Source organism: Tupaia chinensis, unplaced genomic scaffold, assembly GCF_000334495.1.
Source record: "Tupaia chinensis unplaced genomic scaffold, TupChi_1.0 Scaffold000182_1, whole genome shotgun sequence".
Lineage (NCBI taxonomy): Eukaryota > Metazoa > Chordata > Mammalia > Scandentia > Tupaiidae > Tupaia > Tupaia belangeri.
This window is the reverse complement of record NW_006159657.1, coordinates 8,531,635-8,556,101: the sequence shown is the minus strand read 5'-3', so window position 1 is coordinate 8,556,101 and position 24,467 is coordinate 8,531,635. Positions and strand designations below refer to the sequence as shown.

Below are 24,467 nucleotides of genomic sequence, written 5' to 3'. Positions count from 1 at the left end.
ATTTTTTTTTTTTGGGGAGAGGTTTTTGCTATAGGGCGCGTGCGCTCGCCAGACAGACAGAAAGCGAGAAATCACCCCCAGGGGGGATGGTCACACCGCAATCCCTTCTCCTCCATTCTCCCCTCGGGATCTTGGGCACGCACGCACATGCGCCCGCCCGGCGTGAGATTTAAGCCACCGGGTCCCGGTCGACTACACGGGAGTCCAGCGACATAGCCATTACGCTAAGTGCTGGTTCCCAAGATTTTGTTTTTTTTTAGAGGAAGGACTTGAGAGTGCTCATTTGAGGAGACTTCAAAAAGTTTATGAAGAAATGGAATTAAAGTTCAAGTTTATTTTGGTGGAAAAAATTTTGAAATTCATAATTTTTCATAATACGTATTTTCCATGAACATTTTGAAAATCCTCTTGTATGTGGATAATGTGATGAACAGTCATAAAGTGGGGGTTTTACAGCATAGAAGAGAAAATGAAGCATACCTTGGAAAATGGGAAAATAAAGATCCAGATTATTTCTGTAGATAGGAAGTTTACTTGTTCCATTGTGCAAGGATGATGGAAAAGAAAGGCAGTATGTGACGTAGGGCAACTTGCGAATTTATTGGGGAGGAGGTTGTCAGGCAGTGATGGAATGTTAAACAGAACTGGATCTGAATTCTGCCTTTTACAAACTGCAACCTTTATCAGTTAAGGAACTAGTTATTTTGTCTGGAAAGTGGTAATTAATAAGATGGTGTTAGGGATTAAATGAGATGATAATGTATACTGATTGGATAAATTCCCTACTGATACTTGGTAGGAGCTCAATAATGTTAGCTCTTATGATTGAGAGTGCTACCAAATGGATTCTGTTTGTCGCAAAGCAGGATCCTTTAAGGTGGTCTACTGGTAATGTTGGGGGAAGGTAAAAGGAACAGAACGTTTGACAACTGTTTTGAAAAGGAAAGAACCCTGGCTGGGAAACATTGAAGTAGTACTTAGAGAAAAAGAATGAGCATGGTGTTCACCATTCACCAACCTTTTCTTGGAAGACACTTCTGTAAGTGAAGCGAAGATTAAATCTGAGGAATTGCCTACATAGAGTTATTGGCTTGTTTGCTCCTTCTGGTTTATTTATTAGAGGTCTGTTAATAGAGTATTTGAAGTTTCTGGGCAGGGAAATGAACTATCCTGAAGTCAGATGTTTACTGTTTACTAAAGAGGTTATTTTTAAAAATGACAGGGTCTGGTGGTTAAAACAGCTGGATTCCACATGACTGACTGAGCAGTTCCAGTCTGGACCCAGAGGCTTGAAAAATATGCTGGGTGCATGTGTGTATGTGAGCAAAATCCCCAAATCCCAAGGGATTGTGGCATGGTCATCCCCTTGAGTAGTTCTCTCTGTTACTCTCTCCGATGAGTGCACATGCCCAATAGCAAATTTGAAAAAATTACAATCTTTGGTTAGGGGTGGTTTTATGATTTTAAATATAGATGCAGAGTTAGATGGAGTACAGTCTGCGAGACCACCCTTTCTTCTGTCACTAGTTGCACGTTTGGGGGCGTTCCCAAGACCACTTCTAGGTGAGAGAATTCACCAGAAGGACTTACTGAAAGCTCTTCTACTCATAGCTATGTTTCAAGTCAGCGAAGGGTAAATGGACATAGGGCACAGTCAAGGAAAGTTAGATATAAGAATTCTGGTTGTCCTCTCTTTGTGGAATTGTGAACAGTGTTACTTTCCTCCTGGCGTTGAAATGTGACAGTGCCTGTGAAGTATCCAATCAGGGAAGGTCACTCCAGCCTGAGTTTGTATTTTGGCTTCATAATTGACTGCTCATGTGGCTGACCTTAGTCTGTAGCACCTCTAGGGGATGAGCTTATCCATGTGGCTCAAAGCCCCCTTAAAAGTCTCATTGTTAAACTTTCTGATGTGGTGGATAGCCCCTAGGTGAAGAAGGACACTTGTCTAGACACAACAAGGCTTAGAGATTAGCTTCCAGAAGTCACAGGTAAGAAAAACAGACCTCTTTTTAGGCAAGGTAGAATTCTTTACAATTTTTAAATTGTTAGTTAAATTTATTTTTGTATTTTATCAGTCTGCAGTGGCTATTTAGCTAATAGTCTGATGAACAATTAAAAATTGGTAACAATGGCCAGCACGTGACATGGCAGTTTAGACACTGAACTCCATATGGCCAACTGTGGTTCGAGCCCTAGACCCAGCAGTTTAAAAATCAGGCCAGGCATGTGTGTGTATGCCCCAGATCCTGAAAGAATGGAGCAGAAGGAATTTGCATTATGACCATCCCTCCTGGGGGGTGATTGTTTTTGTGTGTGTGAGAGGTTTTTGCTATAGGGTGTGTGCGCTTGCCAGAAAGAGACAGAGAGACAGAAAGCGAGATATCACCCTCCAGAGGGTATGGCCACGCCACATTCCCTTCTCCTTCATTCTCCTCTGGGGATCTTGGGCACGCATGCACACGCGCCTGGCATGAGTTTAAGCCACTGGGTCCAGGACTTGAACCACAGTCGACTACATGGGAGTCCAGTGACATAGCCATTACGCTAACTGCTGGTCCTGAGAGGTGATTTCTTACTTCTTTCTGTCTTTGATCAGCAGGTGCATGTGGCCTAAGGGAAAAAAAAAAAAAAGAAAGTGACAAGTAAAATTTGTTATTATACACACTTAAATATTTAGATAGCTAAGGAACTTCGATCAGGAAGCTTTGCTTTGTTCAATTAATATTTCTGTATTGCAAAACTGATATTAACTCATAATTTTGACATGGGATGGTGCATTTGTTTGGTTAAATTTGAACTTGAAGTTTTCAGTGAGATAAGTTTTGTATCATAAAGTCTAGCTAGAGATGCGTATTTAGAGCAGTGTTTGTAACGTAAAAGTGATGCACAGTAGGCCTAGGGTTATGCAGTTTTATCCTTTCTGTTATCCGTCTTGAAATCATGTCTGAATCCAAGTAAGAGGCATTACAGGGATAACCTTGAATTTATTTTTTAAAAGAATTATTTAATTTTATTAATTATTTTTAATTTGCTGTAGTGCACGTGCACTCAACAGAGGGAGAGACAGAGAGAGAGAGAGAGAAAGAAAGAGAGAAAGGGAAAGTGAGAAAGCAAGCCACTAGGTGGTCCAGGACTCAGACTGCTTCAGCTGTGTGTGGGAGTCTAGCACCTCAACCACCGTGTCACCTGCTGGCCCTACCTTGAATTTGTTTTTAAAAGGAAAGTCATTTTCAGGCAGTATTAAATGTTAGTATGAAAAACTCACAGCATATGCTACATCTATTTTGTGATAGTGCTACTATGTGAGTACAGTCTATTACTTTACAGAATGAATGCATTCCTACCTCATTGGCTTTAGTGCAAATCTTGTTTTCTGGTTTATATTTACCACAGATTAGATCTCACCACAAAGGCAAAATTCCTTTTCTTAAAAAGAATGATTAAATTTCATTGAATTCTTTTTAAAATCTGCTGTAGGGATGAGAAGGGGGGGAGGAAGGGAGGGAAGGAAGGAGAGGAGTGGAGAGAGAGAGAGAGAGGAAAGAGAGAGAGAAGGAAAGTAAGAAAGCAAACTGCCAGATCTGAGACCTTAACTGTTGTTGACCATGTGGGAATCCAATGCCTCAACTACCACGCCACTGTGCTGGCTGGCCTCGGCAAAATTAAGTCTAGGTTAAAACATCTCGCAACAATACAATTCTTAACTTTGGTGGCACCACTAGGTGTGGTGTTTGTTTGCATCAAGTCATTTTGGGGTGCTTCACAGAAGTACTTCTGGATAGGGAATTTCTCTGAAACTTCCCACTTTCCAGAGATGCTGTTTTTGGTGGTTGGGTTGTAGGAATTACTCTTTCTAATGCTTACAGGACGTGCACCATAAAACCACATTTAGCCAGGAGCTTCCATCCTCCTAATACGTGGTAGATTGTTGATGTGAGTCTAAAGATTTGAGGCATTCAGAATGACTGATCTTCTAAATAATCTGTACATTCTTTAGGTTGAGAATAGGAAACTAAAATGAGCTGTGACCATATTTGCATGTGATTCATATGTTAACAGTTAATATTTAAATTCTGTGCTAAAGGTTTTTTGGTTGCCACCTTAAACCTCTTAATCCTTGAAGGCAGGGAGAGTGGCTTTCCATTTCAATTTTTGCTTCAGTATATGCACCGTAACAGGGACATAGTTCAGCTAAAAGCACCTAATCCATAAGTGATAATTGCTTCATGTTTGAACAACAAATGTTTTAACCCACTGTCTTCACTAATATTGTAACTACTGTCTTACAGATTGACTTGATGCAAAACATCACAAAGGCTCCATATTATACAGTATGCGATTTTTGAGGTATGAGCTTTAGAAACTTACCTCTCATGTGGCATGTACATCAGGCTTTAACTTCAGTTTGATCATTTTGGGGAAATTTATTCATTTCTTTTTTTCCTCTCCATATTTTTAGAGTATTAAAGGGGGCTTGTGGAGGTATTTTTGGATTCTTGCTAGGATTCTCAGCCTTAACAGATAATGTTTTCTTTTCTCACTAAATTGAGACACTAATTCTGGCAGATGATAGTTCTTTCAGCCCTTCTAACTAACTAGCTAACATTTATGCCTGCCTCTGGGAGTTCAAATCTGCATTTTTCTATTTTGTGTCTTTGATTGCCTCATTTTTAAGTATTCATTTCCGTTCTTTAAGGGTTTTCTATTTAATGGACTGGGATGGTCTTATTGGTATGAACAGCCTGGCGTTGACATATTTTTTCTGCGACCTAAGCAGTCTAGATATTAAAAATAGAGATTTCATATAAATGTTGAATCATTTATACTTGCGGGTTTAGAATACTTATAATATGAATTCTGGTTGGGACTGTTTTGATCAATTCGCATTAAAAAAACTTGGCAACTGGGAAATTTTGGGTCAGTTCTGAGACAGTTTCTGTCTTAGTGACTTTTATTTTGGTTTTCTAAAAACCCATATGGGGGGGATATCAGCTTTAATAACTTAATGGGATTAAAAACCCCGTATTTCTAATGTATGGGAACATTTCTGGTTTTTACAGTGTAGTTTGAAATCAGATGTTTCCTAATTATGCTTTCTTAGAAATGAATTTCTTGGTAATAATAAATTGCTTACTTTTTTCAGTGAGAAACTTAAAATGAGTTTTATAAATTGAGAATAAAAATTTGTTTTGATTGTTTAGATTAGAAACCTTGAGTTTATTTTGTATTACAGTCACAGTAACTTTTAATGTATCCTGCAATTAAGCCTTGTTAGATAGGTATTATCCCCATTTCATGCAAAAGGCATTTCATACAGAAAGCCTTGTGCATGAAGTAATTGTTTAAAGGCACACGTATCTTTTCAGTGTTGTAGCTGGGATTGGAGCCCGATCTTTTTTAACCTGTGTTCTCTGCTTTCTTATGTTAATACTGTGTCACTAGAAAATAATATAAATATTTAACTTTATAATAGTAGGGGTAGTATGTGTGATATGTAAACAAAATGAAAACAGAAAATGAAGGCATGTTTAAATATTGTTAGACAAGTTATTTTTGTATTTTAGAATCAGTCATGTTCCTTCACTTACCAACAGCTTAGTTTTTCCAGATTATATTAGGTGTTTTATATATATAGACAGATTCAAAATCTGTCATTTTTTAAGTTCATAAGCTTTATTTTTCAATCCCCTTTCAGCAAATAATGGTATGTTATAATTTATTCTAGGTGCACATTTAATAAGCTGTTTTTAGATACATAGGGAATGTCTTTCCATTAGTTAAAAAAAAAGTTCTCATGTTTCAGTGAATATTAACGATATTTTAATGCTTATAGACTTAGTATATTTAGAAAATACCCTCTTTTTTTTTAAATTTTATAGATTTTATTTTATCCTTATGTTACTGAGTTTGGTGTGTGAACAAGTAAATTGGTGCATTTTCAAAAAAGATACCCCATTATGAACATTAGTTAATTTAGTATGTCAGAATATGGAATTTTGTCATGAGAGCCTTTAGGAATGTTTATACTTGTGCCAGTTTGGTATACAAGTTTAACTGACCTAGTACCTGAATTCTGTATTAGCAGTGATTGTAGTTAAGTACAGAGGTGGTTAACTGATTGAGCCTGTACATTTTCATGTTTAGTATTTAAGAGGGGAAAAAAATGATTAAATTTAAATAAAACACACACACATTACTGTCATTTTTACACATGGAAGGGAGAGGCAGAAGGTTGAGGAATAGATAGCTTCTGCCCTTGCCAGTGTCCTGACTTTTCTAAATGATTATGGCTTCAGAAGGTTTTTTTGGTAAATATCTTAGAAATGAATTTTTTTCCAGAAGGCTGTTTCTCTGAGGAGAAAATGAGCAGGAGAGGAACTTCTTATTTATATTTTTCTTAATGCTATAGTATTTTATGATGTGGTTAGAAGAATACAACTCATTGGGACCAGCAGTTGGCATAATGGCTATTGTCGCTGGTCTCCCATGCAGTTGACTGTGGTGTGAGTCCTGCACCTAGTGGCTTAAACTCATGCCGGGCGTGTGTGCGTGAGTGCCCAAGATTCCAAGAGGAGAATGGAGGAGAAGGGATTGCCATGTGGCCATCCCCTTGGGGGGGGGGATGATTTATCTCGTTCTGTCTCTCTCTTTCTGTTGAGCATGCGCCCTATAGCAAAAACCTGTCAAAAAAAAAAAAAAAAGAATACAACTCATGAGAAATCTTACAGCTTAGTTCTGTTTTACTGATGAGGAAGTAGAAGCACTGAACTAAGAGCGATAAGATAAGGACACTATTTGACCCTGCATTGCACTGCCTGTTTGTTAATACCCAAGTATCAAGAAATTATTCTAAATAGTTTTTAAATTTTAAATAGAGCTTTGTTGGATTCTTGATACCTTTTATTTTCTAAAATTTATTTCCTCATTTTTATAATTTCTTTTTTTTTTTTGATAGCTAAGGCATCTTTCATGGGTGTTTAGTTTTACAAGCCATAAATAAAATGTTACTCTGCATCCGATGTGTTCTTTCCTAATATTGTATTGAGTTTCCTTTCAAATGTCATTCTATATTTTTTCACCAAATAATTAAGTTGGGATTGAGTCTAGAGTTTAGTGCACATTACCATATTTACTAAAATAATTTGGTAACACATTGCCCCTACCTGACATGCTACTTATGGTATGCCTTTTATTTTTGTGACTGATTTTTTGACTGATAAACCTTGTTCTGGAAAGAGTCAGGGAAATTCTTTTTATCAAGTCACGTGAAGAGAATCTAGAAACAAAGTGATCAACTATATCTCATTTTGCCTGGGACATGAGACTTTGGGTGCTAAAACCAGTAAAATTCTGGCATACTAGGATGAATTGGTGACCCTAATCTTGTTAGTTATTTATATTTCTGAGTGGATCTCTAGAATAGAAGACACAGATGAGACCAGCAGATGCCATAATGGTTGCATCTCTGGGTTCCCACAAGGTCGACTGTGGTTTGAGCCCCAGACCTGGTGGCTTAAAGCTCACACCAGGTTCATGTGCTCATGAGTGTCTAAGATCCTGAGAAGAGAGATTGTGGTGTGGTCAGCCCCCTGGGGGGGTGACTTCTTGCTTTCCTTTCTCTCTCTCTTTTTCTGTCTCTCTGGCAAGTGCATGTGCCCTATAGCAAAAAAATCTCTCTTAAAAAAAGAGTATAGGAGAGACTGAAAACCTGGCATTTTATTCATTTACAACCTCTTCACAATTGAAAGACTCCTTATTACATATTGGAGTTTTACATATAATAATAATGATCGAGTATAACAGGTGGGGAGAAGGGAGATGCTTGTATAAAAGAAAGATGTGCCATTAAAATGATTGTTTAAAGTTCTACTTATATTTTCCTCTCTTGACAGAACTGATAGTGCATCAGCCGACCCAGATAATTTAAAATATTCTTCATCCAGAGATAGGGGTGGTTCTACCTCTTATGGACTGCAATCTTCGAATTCAACTGTGGTGTCTCGCCAAAGGCACGATGATACCAGAGTCCACGCTGACATACAGAATGACGAAAAGGGTATATCTATATCTACATATATATATGTATCTTCTTACTGTTAAAAACGTTTTTTTTTTTTTAACTTTATTTCCTGTAGCTCCTTCCTTCCTTTTCTACAGCCCTCTCTGCTAATGTTTAAGATATAAATATCAAGTACAGTGTTATTTCTGAAACGTTTGCCCAATTTTATTATCTTTTTAAATTAAAAAAGTTTTCATACATGTAATATACAAATACAGATTCCTTGTCAAAAAAATTATTAAGGCTAAGGCTTAACTCCCTTTCAACTACCATCTTTCTTCTAGACTTATAAAAAGTTTTTAAATTGTGTAAAAATCTGACTTAATTTGGTTTTTATTTCTCTACTTATCTTCCAATGAAAGAACCAAAATGAACTCCAAATGATTTCAAGGCAGGCAGGGGAAAGGTAGAGGCACAGGGTAATGATTTAGCTGCAGGTTGGGTGATATTATAACATCCTGACTATCAGCAGTTGATTGAGTGAAATAATTATTCCTATTAAAATAATGTAAACGTTTTTGTTTTTAGGTGGCTACAGTGTCAATGGAGGATCTGGGGAAAATACTTATGGTCGGAAGTCGTTGGGGCAAGAGCTGAGGGTTAATAATGTGACCAGCCCTGAGTTCACCAGTGTTCAGCATGGCAGTCGTGCATTAGCCACCAAAGACATGAGGAAATCACAGGGTAAGGCAAGGGCCAGCAGGACCAGTCTTGTAGGCCTCTATAAATACTTATATTTCCTCTTAGCCTTGATCCCTCATTTCTTCCCAGTGCCTTCTACAGGCATGAATTGATTGCTTTTTAAAAAAAATTTTTTTATTTTAATTTAATTAATTTATTTATTTGGAGAGGTTTTTCGCTATAGGGCGTGTGCGCTTGCCAGACAAACAGAGAGAGACATAGAGACAGAAAGCGAGAAATCACCCCCCAGTGGGGATGGTCACGCTGCAATCCCTTCTCCTCCATTCCCCTCTTGGGATCTTGGGCACGCATGCACACGTGCCCGGTGTGAGTTTTAAGCCACTGGATCCGGGACGCGAACCGGGGTCGACTACGTGGGAGTCTAGTGACATAGCTAACTGCTGGTTCCCCCCCCTTTTTTTTTAAATTTTTTTTATTAAGGTTTTGCCATAGGGCACTTGTGCTGGCTAGAGAGACCTTTAGAGAGGGAAGTTGAGAAATCACCCTTTAGGGAAATGGCCATACAGCAGTTCCTTCTCCATTCTCCTCTCTGGATTTTAGACATCATGCACATGTGCGTGGCATGATTTTCAAGCTGCTGGGTCCTAAACTGAAACTGGATAGCCATGTGGGAGTCTAGTGCCTTAACCACCAATGTCACCTGCTGGCCTCCTGATTACTTTACTTTGAGTTGAAAGTAAAGATTTGTAGGTGATAACTGTTTGCATTCTTTTTTCTGTAAATCATTAATTTCCCACAAGAAGGGTTTTTAATAATTTTTAGAAGAGGGTTCTCTTAAAATGAGGTTAAAAAAACTGGATAAGACCTTCAAGAGAGGGTTTTCCTGACAATCATGGATATTGAATGTATAGTAAATTCTTACTGTAGCATTCCTTGAACTTTTGGGCCTGTGGTCCAAAAATTCAAAATTATGGATAAGTGGTCCCATTACTAAAATTAATGCACCAATACCACTTTTTGCCTTTTAACCCAATCCTTACTATGAAGGTAAAGTTCTTTTTTTTGGGAAAGGTTTTTGCTCTAGGGTGCATGCGCTTGCCAGGAAGACAGACGGCTACCGAAAGATAGAAAGTGAGAAATCACCCCCCAGGGGGATGGCCATGCCACAATCCTTTCTCCTCCATTCTCCTCTCGGGATCTTGGGCACGCATGCACATGCACCTGGCGTGAGTTTAAGCCACTGAGTCTGGGACTCAAACTGCGGTTGGTATATAGGTAAAATTCTGAAAATTCAGAAGATTAAAGGTAGTAATAATTTTTTTTTCCTTACAGGGAAATTCATTTTATTGGTTTAAACTGAGTATGAAATCACGATTCCGATTTATATGCTTTGTCTGTTATAGTTACTCTTTGGATATTTAATTTATGGCTATTTTCCCCAGCATCTGTGTGATGTGCTTAGTGAACATCTTTGTGCTTAGTCCCTCCTCCCTTTTTTGCATATAACTTCCAAAAAAGAAAAAACAAAACAAAACAAAAAACCGTGATTTTTAGGGGGACAAGTTTTCAGAAATGGAATGACTAAGTCAAAGGCTATGCTGTTATTCTCCTTCCTTCCTTCCTTCCTTTTTTTTTTTAAAAATTACCACAGGATGCATGTGCTTGCTAGAGAAACAAATATAAAGGGAGAAAGTGCTCAATAGAGGATGGTCACACCATAATCCCTTTTGCATTTTCCGTTCTGTCTGGAGTTTGGACATGCACGTACATGTGCCCAGTGTGTTTTTCAGTCCACCGTGGCTGTGTCAGCTGTGCGGGATCTGGCTCCCTTAACTACTGGAGATACGAGGTTGGCCCTGATTCTTAATATAGTGTTTAAAGCCTTAGACTTATGGCATTATGGAGCTAGAATGTGACTCTAAGCTAATTTAGTCCAATTCCTCTTCCTTCAGGTTGAGTTATGTATTTCAGTAGTTTGCTGATGGCCAGAATTGTAAGTAGAGCCTAGATTTCACAACTGATAACCTAATGATGCTTTTGGCATCCAATCTTATTGACATACTTTAAGATGTTGTAATTTCTTTTCTTACATTTTTTTTTTCATACCTTAGAAATGGAACTGTCAGGTCCTTTGATAATGTTTTCTGTCTATGTACATATTGGCTGATTATGGTAAACAAAATGGCAGAAAAAATTTTCTTGAAAAATTTATCCCTTAAATGTATCCTTTCTTTCTCTCTCTCTCTCTCTCTCTCTTTCTCTCTCTCTCTCTATATATATATATATACACACACACATATATACATACATATACATATATTTATATGTGTGTATATATGTATATATACATATATATACATATGTGTGTATATATGTATGTATATGTGTGTGTGTATATATATATATATATATACACACACACACATATATATATATATATAAATGTTGTCCTACATTTAAGCCTTTGTGCTTGTTGCTATTGTAAGGAAAATAAAGGAAAGGCTGACCCATAGCCAGGTCCCACACCGCTGGCTGTAGTTTGAATCCTGGCCACATCTGCTTTGAAAAACAGGCTGGGTGCATGTATGTACACATCAGTGTCCCAAGAGGATGGAGAAATGGAGGAGAAGGGATTGAGGCTTGACCATGTCTCATAGTAGGGGTGCCCCCAGCCCCCGTCAGTGCATGCACTCTCTGGCAATAAAAAAAAAAAATAACATTGAACAGGAAGGGCCATTCAGAATGATTAGCAAGGCATATTAAAAAATAGTTAAATAAGAACAAATAAGATTATGGCTTGTCACTTTTTTAGCAGTTCATACCTTATACGTGGTAGATAGTGATTAGATATTTGTTAAACTGAATGTGTGATTGTGGTTTACTTTATGGTAGGGAAATGATAGCATGAACAAGAGGCTTCCATCTTTAGGATACTTAAATGAGAAACCCAAGTGTACAACTTGTTTCTACCTAGTTGAGATTTTATGCCTAACTTGTTCCACTGTTTACCTAGACTTGTGTTCATTTGGATGTTGACAACAGTAAGGGACAGATCCAGAGAAAAGAGTTTCTAAGCCTTTTTCTGTCTCTACTGGTCCATTGGAATTAGTTTTTGAGTTTGCTTGGGATTAGTCATTCATTCATTTCTTAAGCAAATTTTTTTTTACTCTTTTTTTTTTTTTGGAGAGGTTTTCACTCTAGGGCGCATGCGCTCACCAGACAGAGAGAGACATAGACACAGAAAGCGAGAAATCACCCCCCGGGGGGATGGTCACGCCGCAGTCCCTTCTCCTCCATTCTCCTCTCGGGATCTTGGGCACACACGCACACGCGCCCGGCATGAGTTTTAAGCCACCGGGTCCGGGATGTGAACCGCGGTCGACTACATGGGAGTCCAGCGACTTAGCCATTATGTTAACTGCTGGTTCCCTTAAGCAAATCTTTTTTGAGGATCTGTCATCTGCCAGGCACTCTCTGCTGACGGTTGATATGTAGAGATGGAGAATAATGACAGAACTTGCATGTTTTGACTTTATTTGTCCAGCAGATTATGGTATTTGATGTACTTTAAGATACGTGGGCTATGAAGTCTCTCTGCTTATTTCTACTCTTTGGGTGACAAAATCGCTTTTTTTTATATTTACAGAGCGATCGATGTCTTATTCTGATGAGTCTCGACTGTCGAATCTTCTTCGGAGGATCACCCGGGAAGATGACAGAGACCGAAGACTGGCTACTGTAAAGCAGTTGAAAGAATTTATTCAGCAACCAGAAAATAAGCTGGTTAGTGTAGTGGGTTTGGAAATGTTGGTAATTTTTCAGTTTCCATAATACGCTAGATAATGCTACCTAGAGTAATTTAAGAAAAGATTTACTTTGTAAGGAGAAATAACAGGGATTCCTTATTCCATGGTTATTTGGACTGCATTACAATGATTTAAAGCTTAATGCCCCCTAATGTGTAATTTACATACACATGTCTATTGTTGGACCACATTGGTGCCTGCTATAATAAAGTATCAATACTTTAAATTTGTTAACATGTTTTATTGTGTGAGTAATCTGTTGTCCACAGAATTTTTATTCCTGTATTCCAGGACAAAATACTCTCTATTTTTCGTATGTGAAATGGGGACAATGGATACATATTTTGTTCATGGTAGTCAGAGCTAAGTGAATGGAAAAGCCCTTTAAAACATTGAAGTGCAGGCACAGTTGCAAGTTTTTCTCCAAGTAATTCTCCTAATGTTAAATTAATTTGATATGGAACAAGAGAAAATTAATGACAGTTAGTATGGTGAAGCTAATGACATTTGGTTCAAAGCACATGTTCCTTCCAAATTTTATATGAAAGGTTTCAAATATATAGTGATTTGAAAGAGTTTTACAGTTAATGTCATATGCTCACCATTTAAATTTTGTCATTAACATTTCACTGTATTGTTTTGTCACATATCTCTTCATCTATCCATCAATCCATTTTTCAAGAGTAAATAAACTTTTGAGTTGGTTTGTTTGTTTTTTTTCCAATTGATCATGGTTTTTGTGTTTCTAATGGATGAATTTCTTTCATAGTCTGAAAGGAAACTTATGACATTCCTTTTACATGCTAAGTGGGGGGCTTGGAATTGTAAGGAAACTAAGGTGCTATTCAATTATAATTTGTAGAATAATAAGGAAAAAAACAGTGTTATTAAAAGTAAGTTACTAAAATTTGAAGTTTTTATTATGTTTTTTAAAGGTACTAGTAAAACAGTTGGATAATATCTTGGCAGCTGTTCATGATGTGCTTAATGAAAGGTCAGTAACTAATAATGGTTACATTTCAATGACTTCAAAATACCTTTTTGGAATTATTTTAAAATGTGGGGCAGCCTATGGTATGGTTGGGTTTTTTGTTTGTTTCTTGGAGAGGTTTTTGCTATAGGGTGCGTGTGCTCGCCAGAAAGACAAGAGAGACAGAGAGATAGAAAGCGAGAAATCACCCTCCGGGGGTATGGCTATGCCACAGTCCCCTCTTCTCTATTCTCCTCTCAGGATCTTGGGCACACACACATGCGCCTGGCATGAGTTTAAACCACTGGATCTGGGACTCGAACCCTGGTTGACTTAATGGGAGTTCAGTGACATAGCCATTACACCAACTGCTGGTCCCCCCCTCCCTCTCCCCCGTTTTTTTGAGAGGTTTTTGCTATAGGGCGTGTGCGCTCACCAGAAAAACAGAGCGCCAAAAAGCAAGAAATCACCCCAGGAGGGATGGCCATGCCCCAATCCCTTCTCCATTCGCCCTTTGGGATCTTGGGCATGCATGCACACGCTGCCCGCATCAGTTTAAGCCACTGGGTCCAGGACTCGCACCGCCGTCGACTACATGGGAATCTAGCGACATAGCCATTAAGCCATCTGCTGGTCCCTCTGGCATGGTTTTTAAGGTGCCTCATGGCCAAATGCATGGTTCGAATCCCAGACTGGCTTGCAAAAACATGCTGTGGTGGGAGGGCATGCATGTGTGTTGTATGTGTGTATGTGTGTCCAAAAAATCCCAAAAGGAGTAGAAATAGGAGAAGGGATTATGATGTGACCATCCCCCATGGGAGATACTTTATCACTTCCCCTCTCTATAGTGAGCACACCTGCTCTCTGGTAAAATTAAGAAAATAAGTGATTTAAAATTAAAAAATATACAAGATAGGGACCAGCAGATGGTGTAATGGTTATGTTGCTGGACTCCCACATAGCTGACTGTGCCTTGTGTCCTGGACCCAGTGGCTGAAATCATGCTGGGCCATGTGTATGTGCATGCCCAAGATCCTGAGAGAAGGGATAGTGGTGTGTCCATCCCCCCTGTGGAGTGATTTCTAGCTTTTTGTCTCTCTGGCAAGTGCACATGCCCTATACCAACAAAAATCTCTTTCTCTAAAAACAAACAAACAACACACACACACACACACACACACAAAAGATAAACCTATTAGCTTTGTTTATAAATAATTTGTTTTACTGGGTCCTGGTTGTTTTTTTTTTTTAAATGGTTTTTGCCATAGGGCAGGTGTGCTTGCTAGAGAGAGAGAGGTAAAGTTAGAAATCACCCCCAAGAGAGATGGCCATGTCACAATCCCTCTTCTCAATTCTGCTTGTGGGATTGCGCACGCACATGTACCTGGTATGATTCGAGACTCTCACTGTAGTTAGCTAAGTAGGAGTCCAGTGCCTTAACTATCATGCCACCTGATTCATGGTCCTGGTTGTCATTTTTTCCCTGTATTTATGTATTAATTACCATTGAATACAAATGGAATCCACTTAAAAAGGGAGGAGTCCTCCCCCCCCCACTTTAATTTGCCAATCTTATTGAATCTTGACTTGTAGAATGACATAAACTATTAATGCAGCCGTGAATGAATATTATTAGGTTTTTTAAAAAGAATTATTTTAGGGACCAGCAGTTAGCATAATGGCTATGTCACTGAACTCTCATGTAGCCGACCGCAGTTTGAGTCCTGGACCTGGTGGCTTAAACTCATGCCAGGTGCGTGTGTGCATGCCCAAGACCCCGAGAAGAGAGTGGAGGAGAAGGGATTGCGGCATGGCCATCCCCCCTGGGGGGGTGATTTCTTGCTTTCTGTCTCTCTCTCTCTCTCTCTCTCTCTCTTTGTCTTCCGAGTACACGTGCCCTATAGCAAAAACCTCTCAAAAAATTATTTAATTTTATTTACCATTATTATTGATTATTTTTGAGAATTATTTTATATAACTTTATTTTAATTTGACCAGGGATGGACAATGAACAAGTAAATGGGGGGTGTAGAGTGAGAAAGCAAGCCACCAGGTCTGAGAGTCTAATCATGTTTGGCCATGTGGGAGTCCAGCCTCCTTAACTACCACACCACCTGCTGTCTCCCCATTGTCATTATTATTATTATTATTATTATTTAATTTGACCAGAGAGGGAGGGAATGTGGGAAAGCAAGCTTCCAGGTCTGGGACTCAAACCATGGTTGACTATGGGAGTGCAGCACCTTAATCACCACTCCACCTGCTGGTCCTAGGTGTTTTTTTTTTTCTTTTTCTTTAAAGAATTTAGAATCTGGTTGGCAGATATAGCTAAATTTTTTGTTAATGTACTTAAATTAGTGTTGTTATTTTAAGTTTATATATTTATTACTGTTTCTTATTTGACCGTCCTTACATATTGGATATTATATAGAATGTAGTTATTTATAGTGTGCTTTGTCTTATAACTTGTTGCTGCCCTTTTATGTGAATTACTATGTTTGTGATGGTACTTGAAACCTGAACTTTAGCATTTCTGGGCCTTTCCTTACTGTTTGTAAATAATTGATTTTGCAAAAGAAAATCTAATGTCTAGCAAAGGTACATTGGGCACTTGAGGCTATAGAGAATAAAAAAATGTCTAGCAAAGGTACATTGGGCATTTCAGACTATAGAGAATACAATATTTAGCTTGGATAAAATTACAACCTTATGTGTAGTTTGAATAGAAACTAAAAAAAATCATTTGAGATATTCTTTTGTAAGATGTGTCATTTTTGTCATTTTTGAAAGCTGAAGCCTTTTGTGTGTTTTGTTTTTGCTTGCATTAAAATAAACACAGTAGCAAATTGCTTCAGGAGTTGAGACAGGAAGGAGCTTGCTGTCTTGGCCTTCTTTGTGCTTCTCTGAGCTATGAGGCTGAGAAGATCTTCAAGTGGATTTTTAGCAAATTTAGCTCATCTGCAAAAGATGAAGTTAAACTCCTCTACTTATGTGCCACCTACAAAGCACTAGAGACTGTAGGAGAGAAGAAAGCCTTTTCATCTGTAATGCAGGTAAGAATTTGGGGAGGGAATTGATGATGTACTCGAGAAGAAAATTGTCCTAATAAACACATGTCCTCGGACAGGTACTTACAGGAATCTTAGAATATGGGCTATCTACTGATAGTAAATATGATGTAAATAAAACTATTCACTCTGGTTTTGAGTAAAGGATATATGTTGAAGGTAGATTTAAAATGAGTTCTAAAAAATTTTATCATTTTGCTTTACAAAAGTTATCCTTTGAAGTTGTTTAGTACTGGGATGATTTGCAGATTTAAAAATAAAAACTCCTCTAGGACAGCTAGATAGGAGGGGACTTATCTTTTGAAATTAAACATCAAAACTTATTTCTAAGCCTTTTTAGGTTTAATAACTTGTCAGAAATTATTATTCCAAGGAATAAAATGCAATTATGTATATATTTGAATACCAACTCTTTTAAGTTTTATTTCTCTTTCCTGTATTTAAATATATTAAATCATTCTGGGGGGCCAATATGTGGCATGGTGGTTGAGGTGCTAGGTTCCTACATGGTAGACAGTGATTTGAGTCCTGGACCTGGCAACTTCCTTTCTCACCTTCTCTCTTACTCTGGTCAAATAAATTTAAAAAAAATATATAATTTATATATATATATATATAATTCTGATTTAGTTTTTATTAAAGGATTTATTTTATTTATTATCATTATTCTTTTTAATTTGCCACAGGGCACCTGTACTCACTGGAAAAAAGCAGAGACAGAGAGGGGGAGAAAAATTGAAAAAAGCAAGCCACTAGGTCTGGGACTTGAACCATGGTTGACCATGTGGGAGTCCAGCGCCTTAACCACCATGCCACCTGCTGGCCCCCTGATTTACTTTTGAGCAAGATTTTAAGTAATTAAATTATCGAACTTATTTTTTTAAAAATAAGATACTGGTGAGGATTCAGTAGTTCAAAAATATATTTTTTATTCTTTAAAATTCTTATTTTGAGTAAGTATAATTTTTTTTTCTTAATATAAAAGACATAAGGAATAGTTCTGTCCTTTATTGGTTTTTGCATCTAGAGGTTTTTGCCTTAGTGTGTGTGCCCTCTCCTGAGAGGGCGACAGACAGGAGCAGTGAGAGCGAAAGTGAGAAAGCACCCCCCAGGCGGGATGGCCACACTCGAATCTCTTCTCCTCCTTTCTTCTCCTGAGATCTTGGGCACATATGCACATGTGCTGGGCATGAGGTTTAACCCACTGGGTCTGGGACTTGATATATGGTCTTTCTTGTAGAAGTCCAGTGACGGAATCTCTACACCATTTGCTAGACCCAGTTCTGTCTTCTTTAGAAATGCATTCTTGGGACCAGCAGATGATGTAATGGTTACTTTGCTGAACTCCCATGTGGTTGACCATGGTTCAAGTCCCAGACCCGACGTCTTAACACTTATGCTGGACACGTGTGTATGCTTGCCAAAGATCCCGAGAGGGGATTGCTGCATAGCCATCCCCTCTGGGGGGTGATTTCTCAGTTTCTGTGTCTCTGGTGAGCGCATAGACCCTATTGCAAAAATCTTTCTTTTTTAAAAAATGTATTCTTTTAGAGGTTTTTAGAATATTTTTAGTCGAGTTTCAGAAAGTTACCTGACTAAACAGTATAACATCAAATTTGGCTTATTTTTTCATATGGTTTTTATGTTGTAAACATTTTCCCAGCTGTTTGTTTTGAAAAATTCCAAATCCGCAGAAAAACAAGATGGACTAGTACAGTACATAGCCACATATTCCTCACCTATACTCATTACTTACTAACCTTTTGGTATAGATGTTTTATTTACGCACGTACTTCTTTGTTAAACCATGTGAAAGTAACATATTATGACAATTCACCTTACATAGCCTTTAAGAATAAAGCTATTCTTCTAGGTGGCAAGATTATAGTCATACGTAAGACAGTGAATTTTATAGTCCATCTGTAGATTTCTACAACTGACTGAGATATCTTTTATAGCTTATATCTCTCCTGACCCAAGATTCTATCAAGATTTGAACATTGTGGTGATATGCCTCTTTAATTTCTCTTACAGTAGAAAAGTTGTTCATACCGTTTCTCCTTTCTTGCTCCTCAGAATGCTCTACTTTCTCAGTTTGTCTATTGTTCCTCCCTGATTAGATTCTGTTTATTCATTTGGGGCATGGATACTTCACAGATTCATTTTTATTACTGAGTCACACCAGCATGCACATAATGTTTACCTGGTTGAGGTGAACACCAGATCCTTCCATTGTGAAGGATTATTACGAAGAGGAAGAAACCCTTTGTAATTAGTGAATGGTCTCGGTGTGGTACCTTGAGACCTTCGAATATACTGTTTTTCTTTTGTTTTGTTTTTTTTTTTTTTAAAGAATGGTCTGGGTGTAGTACCTTGAGACCTTCAAATGTACTGTTTTTCTTTTGTTATTTTCTTTTGTTTTTTTTTAAAGAGAGACTTTTAAAAAAAGTGTGTGCACTTGCCGAAGAGACAAGAGAAGCAGCAAGTGAGAAATTGCTACCCCTGGGGGATGGCCATGCCACAGTTCCTTCTCTTGGGATTTTGGGCATGTAAATGCATGTGCCTGATGTAAATTTTAAGCCGCTGGGTCTGGGACTCGATCTGTGGTCGACCACGTGTCCAGCTATGGAACCATTATGCCATCTGCTGGTCTCTTTTTTTTTATTTTTTTAAGTAATAATTCCATGCAGTGATTCTGGCATCCAGTAACAACACCCTGTGCTTATATAGGTAACATTAGCTATTACAAAATGTTGGTTTTCTAATTTTAGTATTTCATGTATAACATTCTTTTATAAAGAACAGCTTTTCTTTTTTATTTTGGAGAGATTTTCGCTACAGGGCACGTGTGCTCACCAGACAGACAGAGAGAGACATTAGAGACAGAAAGAGAGAAATCACCCCCCGGGGGGATGGTCACACCGCAATCCCTTCTCCATTCTCCTCCCAGGATCTTGGGCACGCACGCACACACGCCCAGCGTGAGTTTTAAGCCACTGGGTCTGGTATGCGAACCACAGTTGACTACGTGGGAGTCCAGCGACATAACCATTACGCTAACTGCTGGTTGCCAAGAGCAGCTTTTCTTTTGGGCAGGGAAGATAGTTTTTGACAGCTGCAGAGTATTTAATCAGTGGTATGCCATACATTGATTTTAGAATATTTATCTATATGTAGTCGTAATAAGTGCCTGCATGTCATTCATGTGTAATATGTTGATTTTCTCTAAGTCATTCCAATTTGAAGCACATTGAATAAAATTTGTTCTAAAACATAAATTGGATAAAATTTGCTTTGAATTTTGAATTGGGAAGTAATTGTGGTACATTAAAGAAAACAGTTTCCCAAATACATCTTGCTTTTTGTACTTGAAATTTAATCACAGCTAGATAAAGGGAGTACCCAGGAATAAGTAAGCATCTGATACTTAGGACTGATGTTAAGAAATGTTAAAGAAAACATTATTTGTTTTTAGTCTAATATCGTAGTGGCATGAAATAGTTTCAATATATATATATTTTGTTTTTTGGAGAGGTTTTTTGCTATAGGGCGCGTGCGCTTGCCAGACAGAGACATAGAGACAGAAAGCGAAAATCACCCCCCAGGGGGGATGGTCACGCCGCAATCCCTTCTCCTCCATTCTCCTCTTGGGATCTTGGGCACGCGTGCACACGTGCCCGGTGTGAGTTTTAAGCCACCAGGTCCAGGACGCGAACCGCGGTCGACCACATGAGAGTCCTGCGACATAGCCATTACACTAACTGCTGGTTTCCAGTTTCAGTATTTTTAAAGCTAAAACCATAGACTTTATTTTGTTCTGGTATCTTAGTCCATTTTAGATATGGTCACTAGTAAATAATAAAGCCAATTTGCCTGTCTTTTCCCTATTTTGTTGAATGTCGTGGTTTGTGACTTTTATTTTTAAGCTTGTAATGACCAGCCTGCAGTCCATTCTTGAAAATGTGGATACACCAGAATTACTTTGCAAATGTGTTAAGTGCATTCTTTTGGTGGCTCGATGTTACCCTCATATTTTCAGCACTAATTTTAGGGTGAGTTTCCTATTTCCTTTTTAGATGGTGGGGTAGAGGGATGGCTGTGCATGTGAGGAACTGAGAAATCAGATTGAAAACTGCTGCTTTCTGCTCCTTTGACTATGTTTGAGTATGTTTGAGAGTCCTAAGTTAAATGGCGCAATGATATACTATATTAAAAACATCTGTCATTTATACTTTAAAATATGTAAAAGACATTAAAACCTTGTCATTGTCATAAATGGAGTTCCTTTATTCTTCTGTTCCCTTCCCTCTTCCCTTCTAAGTTTCTGTAATATCAAGTAGATAGAACATAGATGCTCTTTCTAGGATCTTTTACTGTGAAGTGGTCCACAGGTGGAATGACAAAGATCATAAAATGATTGGTCCCCTCTCTTTGTCTCTATCAAGGATACAGTTGATATATTAGTTGGATGGCATATAGATCATACTCAGAAACCTTCACTCACACAGCAGGTGTCTGGTAAGTGGTTTAGCATATGCATCATTTAAATACTAGAAGGAAGTGTTGGTCTCTCAAAGACCAGCTGTTAATATGTCTTTACTAACTAGTTGCTTCAGGGAAATAACTTTGGTTATTATAAATGAGCATTACTAGTTAGCTAGATTTACTTTTTCAAGGGAAAATTTACATTGTTAGCAGATAGGGGGAGTAAGTACAGATCATAATGTTTGCATCTGTGAGAAATTGAACTTTTTCCTGGTTATTTGTAGTGTGTAGTGGTAGGGGAAGTGATAGTGACAGTTTTCCGAAATGTAGACTTTCTATTTGTGACTTTTTATTGTTATTTCTAACTATTGAAACAAAACAAAAAATTAATTTGGGGAACTGTCATAAATGACTCTTTTTTTTTTTTGTTTTGGATTTATTTTGGAATTGAATGATTAGCATGATTTGTTTGTGCATTTCAGTTTGTTATAGTTATTTTAGGTTTTCTTAGCTTATTTGGTACGGTATACTTTGAAAATGAAATGCATTGGAGAGAGAGGTTCTGTCTCATTTACCTTGAAGAGATGAGTGTACACATTTGGTGGTTAGATGTCATTTAAGGTTAGAAAACCAGACTGGTGGTAGATTGTCATTGCCGGGGAATATTAATTTATATAGCATTAAAAGAGCCATTGGTTATTCCTGACTAGCTCTTTCAGCAACTCTCAATCTTATTTTATGGTGTGTAGGATATGTTTTAAAGGTAGACAATTTGAAAACCAGAAACCTTTATAAAAATAAATGTCTTTTAAGTGTTTTTTTCATTTGGATTTTTTTTTCCCCCTACTGATTTAAAATTTCTTATATGATTCCAAGGGTGGTTGCAGAGTTTGGAGCCATTTTGGGTAGCTGATCTTGCATTTTCTACCACTCTTCTTGGTCAGTTTCTGGAAGACATGGAGGCATATGCCGAGGTAAGTGTTACTTCTTTTCTCTCTTTCTTTCTTTCTTGTCAGATAATGCATGTGCTTACTAGAGAGGTTTTTTTTTGTTTGTTTGTTTGTTTGTTTTTTTCCTTCTATCAGTGTACATGCTTGCCAGAGAGAGGAAAAGCCACCTTCCAATGGGACATGGTCACACTATATTCTCTTCTCTTTTTCTCCATCCTGTCAGGATTTTGGACACACATACCCAGCATGCTTTTCTTCCTTTCTTTCTTTGAATTTATTTTTGTCATCAGATGAAGAGTGGATACATTTTTTTTTCTTACTTGTTTTTACTGTAGTACATGCACACTTACTGTAGAAATGGAGAAAGAGAGGGATGAAAGAGAGAGAGCAAATGCGAAAGCATTCTCAGAGAGATGGCCATGTTACACACAGTCCTTTCTCCTCTTGGGATTTGGACGTGCATGCACATACATCTGGCATGTTTTCCGAGCCACGAGGTCTGGGATTGGAACTATACCATTGACGACATAGGATCCAGCTGCCTTAACCTCCATCTCACCTGCTGACCCAGCCTAGCATGTTTTTTGAGCTGCCAGAGCTGGGATTCAAACCATGTGGTTGGCCATGTGGGATCTAAGTGTTCCAACTATAATAAGCTCAGGCTGGTCCTACCAAGTTGGTTCTTTTTTTTTTTTTTTTTTTTTTTTTTTTAAGTTTTGTTACAGGGCGCATGCAGGGAGAAATAGAGGGGGAAAGTGATAGAGAAATAGAGAGGAAAAGTGAGAAATAACTCCCCCTCCCCCCTGGGAGAATGGTCATGCCGCAATCCTTCGCTTCCATTCTCCTCTTGGAATTTTGGGCACACATGCACACATCCAGTGTGTTTTTCAAGCTGTACAACTCCAAGAACCACAGAATCAGCCATGTGGGATCCAGCCACCTTAACCACCATGCCACTGACTGGCCTTTTAAGTTATTTCTTAAAATTCAAGTTAGGGGGACAAGCAGGTGGTATGTAGTTAAGGTGCTGGACACTTCCACATGGCCGATCATGCTTCAAGTCCCAGACCTGGCAGCTAGCTTCCTCCCTTTCCGTCTTTCTTGCTCTGTGCCTCTCTCTGGTCAAACTAAAAATGAATGAATAAATAAAATTAAACAGATAATTAGGAAAAAAAGCTAGAAATTCTTAAAAAAATTTTTTTTTCAGTTAAGGGGGCTGGCAGGTGGTGGTGTGCTTAAGGGTGCTGGACTCTCACATGGCTGACTGTGGTTTGAGTCATGGACCTGATGGTTTGCTTTCTCACTTTCTCTCCCTCACTCTGTCCCTCTCTGGTGAAATTAAAAATAGTTAAATAAATAAAGTTAAATAATTCTTTAAAAAAATTTCAGTTGAGGATAAAAACATCCCAAAATTTTATTTTGAAATAATTCAGATCACCTGGTTTTTAAACAGAAATTATAAGACCATTGCACTATTTTTCCCCAGATGGTTTTTGGTTACCATCATAATTATTGGAGAGACTAAAACAATGCAGGCTTAAAATTTTGCAAAGCTCATGGACCAGCAGTTTGCATAATGGCTATATCGCTGGACTCCCATGTAGTCGACCACGGTTTGAGTCCCAGACCCAGTGGCTTAAACTCACTATGAGCGTATGTTTAGGTGCCCAAGATCCTGAGAGGAGAATGGAGGAGAAGGGTTTGTGGCATGGCCATCCCCCCCGGGGGGTGATTTCTCGCTTTCTGTCTCTCTGTCTCTCTCTTTCTTGTGAGTGCATGCACCCTATAGCAAAAACTTCTCAAAAAAGAAAAGAAAAAGAAAAAAAATTTTTTGCAAAGCTCAAAATATTATTGGGGGAGGTGGGGGTCAACAGGTGGCGCACAATGGTCCCTCATGACTGACTGTGGTTCATGTCCTGGACCTGGAGGCTTGCTTTCTTACTATCTCCCACCCCGTACTCTCTCACTCTGTCCCTCTCTGGTCAAATTATTTATTTATTTATTAATAAACAAACTGTAAAATTAGAAAAACTTATTCTTGGTAGCTGGTATTTTTCTGGACATTTTGTATAGTTCATCATCACTTTTTTGGTCACTAACAGAGTCCTTAAAAGTAAGGCAGATTGACATTGTGTGGAAAGAAGAAACCAGCCACCCTAAAGACTTTTCCTTTTTTATGTTCAGGACATCTTAAATCATGCTTTGGAGCATGAACCTTGGCTTTAGTCAACTTTCACAGCTGTTAGGTGTGCAGTGTGGCAGCTGTAAGGGTGCTGCTGAAGCCTCTGTCATTGGTGCTTGCTTTCCTGGCTCCACTGTCAGGATTTTAATCTCTGCCGCCCCCATTTGAGTGTCTGTGTTGCTTCACTATTCATATCTACTATGATACTTGCTTGGTATTCAAAGCTCTCATAAAAATTAGTGCCTCATCTTTTCTCATACCTCTGCTACATCTGGTCAATAAGAATTCATACCTTTACTGAT

At 38.2% G+C, this 24,467-nt stretch overlaps 1 protein-coding gene across 1 annotated transcript in view; it reads left to right on the top strand.

The window, feature by feature from the left end:
- Positions 1-4,271: 4,271 nt before the first annotated feature.
- The window catches only part of SMG1 (SMG1 nonsense mediated mRNA decay associated PI3K related kinase), a gene marked incomplete in the record, with an annotated part of 101,565 nt that continues 81,369 nt past the window's right edge, over positions 4,272-24,467 (top strand). Inside the window, 9 exon segments of the mRNA XM_014587089.2 lie at positions 4,272-4,350; positions 7,896-8,059; positions 8,591-8,746; positions 12,351-12,487; positions 13,446-13,504; positions 16,320-16,533; positions 20,475-20,600; positions 20,994-21,066; positions 21,910-22,007. Of these exon segments, the coding sequence (XP_014442575.1) occupies positions 4,337-4,350; positions 7,896-8,059; positions 8,591-8,746; positions 12,351-12,487; positions 13,446-13,504; positions 16,320-16,533; positions 20,475-20,600; positions 20,994-21,066; positions 21,910-22,007 (1,041 nt within the window).